The 10,774-nt window shown below is 36.2% G+C and overlaps 1 protein-coding gene across 1 annotated transcript; it reads left to right on the top strand.

Annotated features, from left to right (window-relative positions):
* The first annotated feature begins 4,223 nt into the window (after positions 1-4,223).
* On the top strand, positions 4,224-8,299 carry LOC104215980 (protein ORANGE-LIKE, chloroplastic). Its single transcript, XM_009765932.2, has 8 exons — positions 4,224-4,684; positions 5,764-5,881; positions 5,985-6,101; positions 6,384-6,470; positions 6,615-6,691; positions 6,863-6,990; positions 7,207-7,340; positions 8,063-8,299. The coding sequence occupies exons 1-8, from the start codon at positions 4,473-4,475 to the stop codon at positions 8,138-8,140; spliced, it is 951 nt and encodes a 316-aa protein (XP_009764234.1). The 5' UTR covers positions 4,224-4,472; the 3' UTR covers positions 8,141-8,299.
* The last annotated feature ends 2,475 nt before the right edge of the window (positions 8,300-10,774 follow it).

Here is a 10,774-nt window from a genome sequence, read left to right as displayed (position 1 = left end):
TTTCAACCATTATTTATGATTATTACTCACTGGGTCGGAGTACTCACATTACTCCCTGCACCGTGTGTGCAGATTCAGGCATCGCAGAGACCGCTCCTGAGACTTGATCCTCCCAGTCCAGGCAATGTTTTCAAAGACCACGAGGTAGTTGTTGGCGTCCGCAGCCCCCGTGCCTCCCTTATCTTATTACTTTTATATTCTTCAAACAGTTGTACCAGATATCATATCTAGTAAACTTGTATCAGGATCCTTAGTTGCTCATGGCTTGTGACACCCCAGTTTGGCTTGTGTCGGAATAGTTTCTACTGTTGTTATCGTTATTTCCGAAAATTATGGTTATCATTTTCATATTTTAGAACTATTTATGGTATTTAACTATTTAAATGAGGTGTTCTGTTTTGGTCTGGCTGGCCTTGTCTTCACGAGAGGTGTCATCACGATCGGGTTTGGGGTTAAGGTCTTGACAACATGTTAGAAGAAATGGAAGGTAGTGAAAATGATAGTAATGAATTTGATGGAATTGACATAGAAAAAAGAAGAGTAGTGACTAATGAGCTTGAACATTATAGAGAGTTGGAACTGGGAATGTCCTTCAAGGACATCAATGAAGCAAGAGAGGTGGTGGGCTTTTATGCTTTAGCTAATAAGAAGAAGCTTAAAGTCAAAAAAAGTGACACAACTAGAGTTAGATACATTTGTCAAACTGGCTGTCCATTTGTGTGTCTTGTTTCATAGGATAAAAATACATCTACTTGTACAATCAAAACATTGAAGTCCAAACATTTATGTGATGACTGTTTTGATAATCCTAGAGCTGGTTACAAAACTTTAGCTTTGTATTTCAAGAAGCATGTGCAGAACAATCCTATGTATGCTGTAAAAGATATGAGAGGGCAGTTGGAGAATACCTTTCAGGTGAATGTGTCTAAAAGTAAGCTAAAAATGGCTAAAAGATTGGCCCTTGAGAGGCTAGAGGGCAACTTTAGAGATGAGTATAACAAGTTAGAAGCTTATGGACAAGAAATTAGACATACAAATCCAATAACTGACTTTGTAATTAACCTATCAAAGGATGCACTTGAACAATGAAAAATGAGGTTTTTGAGAATGTACACTTGCTTCCAAGCTCTGAAAGAAGGTTGGAAAAATGGTTTGAGACCACTTATTGGTTTGGATGGTACCTTTTTAAAAGGAAAGTGCAAGGGTCAGTTACTGGTGGCAATTGGACAAGACTGTATGAACCATTTTTATCCACTTGCTTGGCAATTGTGGACAAAGAAAATAGCAGGACATGGAGCATTTGAAGCTATCTTTGGATTTGAAAACTGGGCAAATGTAACTTTCATATCTGACATGCAAAAGGTAATTAAACCTGCTGATCTTTATTAGTTATTTTCGTTTGTTTTGATGTTTTCTTTGAAACAGAACTGATACTTTTATTTTTTTGATCATGTGAAAACTGTAGGGGCTCTTGGATGTTGTATGCACTATACTCCCAGATGCACATCACAGATTTTGTGTGAGACATATTGAAGCTAATTGGATGAAGAAGTGCAGGAGTGGTGAAATGAAAAAACTATTACAGTGGTGTGCCTGGAGTCTTCTGTAAATTTGTTTGAATCTGGTCCAACAGGTATATATGAGGGCATTTTAGACTATTTTCAAATTTTATAGGATCATATATGAGTCAGTTATAGTAGTTAATTCTCAAACACTTCACACCATATCAGTTTACTCACATGCCTATTTGAGACCAACAAACTAATTATCACAGCAAGTAACTCAATCATAGACACAAACATTCAAATGAATGGGAATGACTTCATTGAATCCTTGCACAAAAACATAAAATTTTATTACATAATAAAAGACAACAATTAAGCCACAATAACACTAACATTACATATCATTTCCCCCTAATCCAAAGAACACAACAAAACATCCCAATACCACACAAATGAAAATTTACATCTTTTTCCGAAATTTAGCATCACGCACAACTGAGTACTCTAAATCAACCACTTTCTTCATTAGAACATTTCTTTCCAATTCCAAGGATCCTATTCCTTCATGATCGACGAGCAACATAACATTCTCAAGATCGGCAACTTTCCTTTGGAGTACATTTCTTTCACGGATTAGAGCTTCATTTTCTTTTTTAAAACTGCATATGAGATTTGAAATTCTGGGAGGAAGCTCCTTATCTTGCCATTCCCAATAGGAACATTTTTCATCCTAAAACCAAAAATAAAAAATAAAAGAAATTACAGTCAAATCGAAATAATTAAAAGAACCCATCAACAAATTTACTTACATCATGCTTAGGGCACTTGAAAAACCTTCTCCCAGTATTTAAAGGAGTCCACGTCATGAAATAATTAGCAGCAAGTCCACAACGACACCTCCTAATCGACCCATTTAAGCTACTCGAACATTGCGACATTGTCTTAGAGAAATCTCCAAAACAAACTGAGAAAGATGAAAAAGAATTAAACCTAAACTAGAACCCAACTCGAAATCGACAAGGTGACCCAATTAGTAGGAGAAATCAAACATCAATGAAGGTCAATTTTTTTTTAGGGAGAAGCTTTTGGGATGAAAATGGGGAAGGAAAGGGGATGGTAATTGGAATTAACCTAACGGCTATATTAAGTAAAAATTGAGGTTGGGCCTGGGGGTAGGGGTAGGGAAATAATAGGGGTTGGGGTATTTTTAAATCCATGTGGCATTTTAAATTAGGATTGGAATTTTTAATTAGTCAAATATAATTCCACGTGGATTTTAGAGTCTCCTATTAGTGGAGAAGGACATTTTTGAGCCCATTTTTAGACGGCAAGGGCAGATAAGGGGCCAACTTTTAACGGAGGGCTAGGATGTCCTATTTCATATAGTAGAGGGGCATTTTAGGCCCTTTTCCGTATTTGAATTATTGTTATGGCAAGCGCAAAGGAATTATTGGTGGACCCACTTAACATGTAAAACGCGGTCCATTACAACATTTTATATAAATCTCGGTAATGGACCGCGTTTTATATACCAGTCTTTTCAGCTCCCTATAAATCGCGGTATATAACCGCATTTTATATAAATCGCGGTTACATACCGTGTTTTACCTTAACAGTCCAAACGGCCGTTAAGGTAATGTAGAAATGTAACTTCTTCTTTTTTACACTTAAAAACTTATTTTGAGTAAAAAAGAATCACATTTAGGTTCCGGACACAACTTTTTAAAATTCAATGGAACTTTATTACATTGCAGTCAGAGGCGAATTTAGGGATTGAAAATTATGAGTCTGCAATGGAGACTACTGACATGCAAAACTCTTCAAATTGAAATTTAAGCTATTGACAGCTTTTTAAAGTTGTATAAAATAAAATACATATCAAATATTGAGAATGACCAAAAAGAATGTCCTATAAAGTTGGAAATGGGACGAAGTACACAAATTAAAAGTTTTCTTAATGATTAGAATTTTGTGACAAGTGCTAATTGAAAACTAATTTGGAACATGAGGCTTAGATTATGGGATGGTAAATCACATGCATTAATCGTCTAAAGAATATTTACACTATATGTAATTTAACATATTATAACATATTTTACCATATTTTCAGTTATTTATTTATTTTTAAAAAAATATTTCAGTTATTATTTTCACTTGTTACGGGCAGTGGCAGTTAGGTACATTTAATTTTTTTCAGGCGCATAATTTTTTTTATGCTAACAAAATTTAGAAGTTAAATACTTTAACTTGTAGACAACTCTACAAACCTAGTTAGTTGGGAATTACTATAGTTTGCTTTTTTATCATCATCTTATATTCGATATTCAATATCTATATTAAATTTTTTATTAAATATATATAAAAAGAGAAAGTTTCACATTTGCTTACATAGTAAAAAAATATTTACATCCGCTAACTAATATAAATATACACTATTTATACATCTGTCATTTAATTTTTTGAGTAGGCCGCTATATAATATAAAAGTTCCATAAAAAAATTACACGAACCGGTAATTAAGACGAACTATAAGTTTAGAACTAAATCGAAAAGTTTTTTTTCTTTGAAAATTCTTAGGAAAAACCTCGCTATCCTTGGATTACGCACTAAATATATTGTGCAATAGCTCGCAAACTACACAAAAAATATATATTGCACAAGATAAATCCAACGGGATGAACTCTGACTAAGCCCTTCCACGGGAGAAACCACTCGCGCAACCAACTCGTCAAAATCACTAAACCCAAAAGTTAGGATTAGTCCCAAAAGGGAAAGTAACTGCCTAACTGTCGTCAGTACGCAGCAAGTTGGCTTAGTTGAGGATTTTGGAGTTTGGCCTCATCCTCTTTGCCATCTTTGATTCTCAGTATAATCCTCCAAAACCCATCTTCTCTTTTTTTCTTCTTTTTTTTTCTTCAAATCTTCACTCCCGATACTGTTCCTTCATTTCCTTCCAGAAAAGGAAAGATGGGTTCTATCTTTTATTGCTTTCATCCCTTAAACCATACTTCTAATCTTGATTCCTCAAAGACCCTTGTTTGTTTTAGTTCCAGTTTAAGTTCAAATCCAAAGAACTTCTCTTTCTTCAACTGTAAATCAAGAACTCAGTTAGTTTGTTCTGCTACATCTAAGGATGGTCTTGATTCTCTTCAATCTTCTGGTGATAATAATTATCCAAGGTTGGGTTATTATATTTCTTTATTCAATTCTCCAATTTTTTGCCTTTATTTTAATTTTGGTATTTTTGTGCTGATTTGTCCTAAGTGATATTCTAAGGTTTATTGGAAAAAGCCTCTCTACCCTAGGTACACACTACCCTCTCCAGACCCCACCTATGGAAACATTGTATTTGTTGTTGTCTGAGCTATTGGGTTATTTTTAGTTTGCTTAGTTTGGTAGCTTTAGTTTTAGAAATTGGGAAATTTGTGTGTTAGATTTAAGGTAGAAATAATCTTCCTTTGAGAATTTAATATGTCCATCGTATATGGCTGAAATGTCGATATTGTAACTGTATATATGTTAACAAGTTTGTAACTTTAGTATCTGGTTAACATCCTTTTTGGTTCTTATATATTGGAGGTTTGATTTCCAGGAATTTTTTCCTTTTTATGAAGAAAACAGAGAGATTTTGGTTGAGAAAATCTCGGTTTTCTACATGGTATTAGAGTCAGACGCATCCCAACTCTTAGTTTATACACCGATGTTGGGCCCGATATTATGTTGTCCACGCTCCAGTTGGCAAGCCTGAGCTTGCGGGGGTGTTAAGTTGTCCCACATTTGGTTGTAGGATGGATGTTGGATTGGTCTCCTTATATGGTCACCCAAGGTCTAATTATTCATATTTTCGAATAACATTGTTTTACTTGAAGTTCTAATAGTTAAAGTTAGCGCGTGAAATAGATTATTATGAAATATTTTGCTACAAATAGTAATTTTTAGAATGATGATTTTGGACTCATAACTTGGCTGTATGTGAACTTTGTAAAGCATAGCATGTCTCAAGTCGGATTGTTATAGGTTGAAGACCAGCGAAAAAATGTTTCTAACTGTTGATGAATTCTTGGAATACTGAACTCATTTGGCTGTTTGACCTTAATAGAGCGGAGCAGAATGGATATATAGGATTCATGTAGCTAACACCAACTACTTTAAGATTGAGGAGTGGTTGATTGATTTTATATTGACTGCTGTTTTTGGACTCAATTTATAAGCTTGCATTCTATTGAAGTTGACTAATGTTGGTCGTTGTTTGTTATAGTAATTTCTGCATCATTGAAGGACCAGAGACCGTTCAAGATTTTGGTAAGATGCAGTTTCAAGAAATCCAAGATAACATAAGGAGCAGGCGCAACAAAATCTTTCTCCTCATGGAAGAAGTGAGTTTTCTCAAGTTCTAATGTACTGCCTAACAAAACTTGAAGGAATAACTTATTATGTTGTACTGTCAAATGCATCTTAAATTTCGGAAATAATTTTCAGGTACGCAGGCTAAGAATACAACAAAGGTTAAAGACCTCAAACACTAGACGTGAGACTGGTGAAGATGAAAATGAGATGCCAGATATCCCATCAACAATACCATTTATTCCTAACATGGTAATTTGCCGACTGCTCCAGTAGACAATTGAAGTACACCAGGACTTCAGTTGGTACATATTAGTTTGTCAAAGTATGCTACTTGACAAAGACCTTTTGTTTGTTATAATTAGCAATCTTTCTTTATAATTGGTGTCTGAATTAGTAACATCTATACCTCTTCCTTCAATCTTTCTTTATAATTGGTGTCTGAATTAGTAACATCTATACCTCTTCCTTTAACTTAGTGACTTGAACTTACTCCTTATAGCAGTAACCTGGTGCATTCGTTGTTTGTATCAGACTCCAAAGACACTGAAGCAGCTTTATCTAACAAGCTTTTCATTCATAGCTGGGATTATGGTCTTTGGCGGATTCCTTGCCCCAATAGTAAGCTCCTGAACTCAATTTGTTTTTCCACCTTTACTTCTTATTCTACTGCTGAATTATGCATACCAGGATTATGGTGTTATTTCACTTGCTTATTCTTAAGTTACAAAGTCTTCGGACTACTGAGCCTCTTTGACATGGCAGCTTGAGCTGAGATTAGGTATAGGAGGCACCTCATATGAAGATTTTATACGAAACTTGCATTTGCCTATGCAATTGAGGTATGGAGACTAAAACCTGAAATTCATTTTCGAATTGTGCAAAGTTGTCTACCGCGTGATCTTTACTTTCCAAGAAAAGGTGGATAAAACAAGGGAATGTGACAACAAAAAAATAGAAAACCATTTACATCGTTGAACTTTTGATATGACTTCTTTTTCAATTATTTTCAGCCAGGTAGACCCCATAGTAGCATCTTTTTCAGGTGGGGCAGTGGGAGTCATCTCAGCGCTCATGCTAATAGAAGCTAACAATGTAGTCCAACAAGAGAAGAAACTGTGCAAATATTGCCATGGAAGTGGTATGTTCATCTGACGTAATCCGTATAACACAATGTTTAGACTCGTAAATTGTTGAGATGGCTTATCTCTTTGTAGAGATTTATTGTGTTGAAGAATGCAAGATAGCTTTGTTGTCATAACCTTATTTTACAATGATTTTTCATTTTCCTTAGTTCATGGTGTACTAGATTATTGTCAAAAGTGACGATAACATCCTTTCGTGATCTTTTTGGTAGGATACTTGGCATGCGCACGCTGTTCAGCAAGCGGTAAATGCCTTTATACCGAACCTATTTCAGTGAATGGTTCTTATCAACCGTTGCGCGCACCATCTCTTAAAAGATGTGCAAACTGCTCTGGGACAGGAAAGGTATGAAACATGATCTCTCTAACTTCATGCAGTTAACAGTCATCTTAGGATATGAATGTACTGATTTTTCGGTTTACAATTCACAAATTTATTCTTCACATCATCCTTACACTACAAGAAAAAATAATATGTCACGGAAGAATTCGTCACAAATGCGAGCCTCGCAGAAATCTTGTGACGGAAGAATAAAACCATCATAGTTATCCACATTTATGAAGGGGAGTCTTGGCTTAACTGGTAAAGTTGTTGCCATGTGATCAGGAGGTCACGAGTTCGAGCCGTGGAAACAGCCTCTTACATAAATGTAGGGTAAGGCTGCGTATAATAGACTCTGGTGGTCCGACCCTTCCCCGAGCCCCGCGCATAGCGAAAGCTTAGTGCACCGGGCTGCCGTTTTTGACTTTCATCATAACGTTGTCGTAAATCCATCAGAATTAATAATTGTTCCGTCATTAACATTCTGTCACAAATGCGTGTTTTTATTGTAGTGTTAATGTGCTCATGCACCTCTCATCATGTATTTTACTACTTTGCCTTATCCTACATATATGCTAATTTTGTTGCGTGGACTCTCCACGACTGCTGCCACACCCATGTCGGATCTTCCAAATATGCACTACTTTTGGAGGATCCGACACGAACCTAGCAACATTTTTGGAGAGTCCGACCAACATAAATGCTAATGGATTTTGTTTCATATTATTGTTGTCATTATTTTGTAGGTGATGTGCCCTACATGTCTGTGCACTGGGATGGTGATGGCAAGTGAGCATGACCTTCGTATAGATCCATTTGATTAGGACATATATAGCCAATTTTCATTTTGTAACTTACGTTCGAAAAACCTTTGCTTCATTTTTTTTTCCTTTTCATTTTTTCCTTTTGTTATAAATCATAGTTGATATATAAAACACCCTAGTTAAGGCCAGGCCTTTGGTAATGATGATGAAAATTTCTCATCTTTTTGCGAGTAATTGGATTTTAATAATGCCGATTAGCATGTATGATTTGATCGAAATTCTGATTTTACATCCAAATTTTCAAATTAACTCGGTAATCTTTTCTTAGTTAATAGAGTAAGTAGTTAAAAGGGTTAGTAATCTACCTCTTTCCATCACTGTAATTAACCAAAAATCTGTTTGAAGAACGGTGGAAGATGACGGAGTTGAGGTTGTTGATGTTGGGAATAAACCCCTTACAAAAATAATATTTACGATAATAAAAGCGGAATAATAACGTGCACCGAGATACGGTAATTAACAAGAATAAAAGAGTAACAACGACACCAAGATTTTTACATGGAAAACTCTTTTGAATAAGGGAAAAAACCACGCCCATGAGAAGAGCAACTGATATCACTATAGCAAGGAATTTTACACTTTGTAGATCCGAGTAAAATACTCAAAAGACCACTACAACACTCAAAAGAAATAACCCTCTTTTGATATTCCCACCTCACTACAATATCACTTACTCTCTATTTTTCTCACAGACTATTTTCTTATGCCCTGTCTGTGAAACCTCACTCTTTCTTTCTAATTCTTAGATATATTTTTCCTCTGAGATTGGTGTGTCAAAAATGAGAGCCGAAGCTCTCCTTTTATAGGGAGAACCTCACTTATTACGCTTGACATTTTTCTTCATGCCTGCCATATTTGACAAATGCAGAAGGGAAACATGGGTTGCTAATCAAGGAAGAAAATTTTCTTCCTTGATTTATGGGATGGACCCCACAAACATTTTCTTCCTTGATTTATGGGATGGATCCCACAAACCACCTCCTCCAGTCTCATTCACCTGAAAAGAGGTAACACCGGAGGTTCTAGTTTGAGTGTATGCCAATAAGTTCTTTGCATAGCTCAAACTTGTCTCTTGGTACCACTTTGGTCAACATATCCGAAGGATTCTCACTTGTATGAATCTTCTTTACCTGCATAGACCCATCCTCTATCCTTTCTCGAATCCAATGATATCTCATGTCGATATGCTTCGTCTTTGCATGATACATGGTGTTTTTGCTCAGGTCTATTACACTTTGATTGTCACAATAGACGACATACTCCTTCTGATGCAATCCAAACTCTTGAAGGAACCGTTTGAGCCATACCATCTCTTTGCCAGCTTCAGTAATGGCAATATACTCCGCTTCAATTGTAGAGAGTGCGACACACTTCTGCAACCTCGTCTGCCATGATATAGCTCCCCCTGAAAATGAAAACAAATATCCAGTAGTGGATTTTCTGTTATCAATGTCACCTGCCATGTCAGCATCTGTATAGCCCTTCAAGATTGGATCCGATACTCCAAAGCACAAACAATCTCCTGTGGTACCTCTTAGGTATCTAAGTATCCACTTGACTGCTTCCCAATGTTCCTTTCCAGGATTTTCAAGAAACCTGCTGACAGCACCAACTGCGTGAGCAATATCAGGTCTAGTACATACCATTGCATACATCAAGCTTCCGACTGCTGAAGAATAAGAACTCTAGACATGTTCCCTTTCTCCTCCTCTGTTGTAGGACACATCTTTTTGCTCAATTTTAGATGACTAGCAAGAGGTGTGCTGACTGGCTTAGTATTCTTTTTGTTGAAGCATTCTAGTACACGTTCAATGTACTTCTCTTGAGATAGCCACAACTTTCTACTTGTTCTCTCTCGAACTATCTTCATCCCTAGAATTTGTTGTGTTGGGCCCAAATCCTTCATATCAAATGACTTGGACAAATCTCTCTTCAACTTTGCGATCAGCCCCTTGTCTTTTCCTACAATTAACATGCTATTCACATACAACAACAATATAATAAAATTATTCTCAGAAAATCTTTTGAAGTATACACATGGATCAAAATAGGTTTTTAGGTATGTTTGACTTTTCATGAATAAGTCAAACTTCATGTACCACTGCCTTGTCTGCTTCAATCCATAAAGACTCTTATTCAATTTGCACACCATGTGTTTCTTTCCAGCTACTTCAAATCCTTCTGGCTGCTCCATATAAATCTCCTCTTCCAAATATCCATGAAGAAATGTAGTTTTCACATCCAACTGCTCCACTTCAAGATCTAGGCTAGCTGCTAAGCTTAAAATTGTTCTAATAAAAGTCATTTTGACAACAAGTGAGAAAATTTTGTCAAAATCAATACCTTTCTTTTGTTCGAAGCCTTTAACCACCAATCGAGCTTTGTATCTGACCAGCTTGCCATTTTCATCTTTCTTGAGTTTAAAGACCCATTTGCATTTGAGTGGTCTTTTACCCTTTCGAAGTTCAACCAGATTGTACGTGCCATTTTTATGTAGAGATTCCATCTCTTCTTGCATGGCTTTCATCCACTGGTTCTTTTCTGGATGGGACAACACCTCCTTAAGACTTTCTGGCTCCCTCTCATCACTGATGAAGACATACTCTGTGGAAGGGTACCTGCATGACTCTACCC

The sequence above is a fragment of the Nicotiana sylvestris genome, chromosome 7 (assembly GCF_000393655.2).
Source record: "Nicotiana sylvestris chromosome 7, ASM39365v2, whole genome shotgun sequence".
Lineage (NCBI taxonomy): Eukaryota > Viridiplantae > Streptophyta > Magnoliopsida > Solanales > Solanaceae > Nicotiana > Nicotiana sylvestris.
Note: the sequence above shows the minus strand (reverse complement) of the source record. Positions and strands in the feature narration are given on the sequence as shown.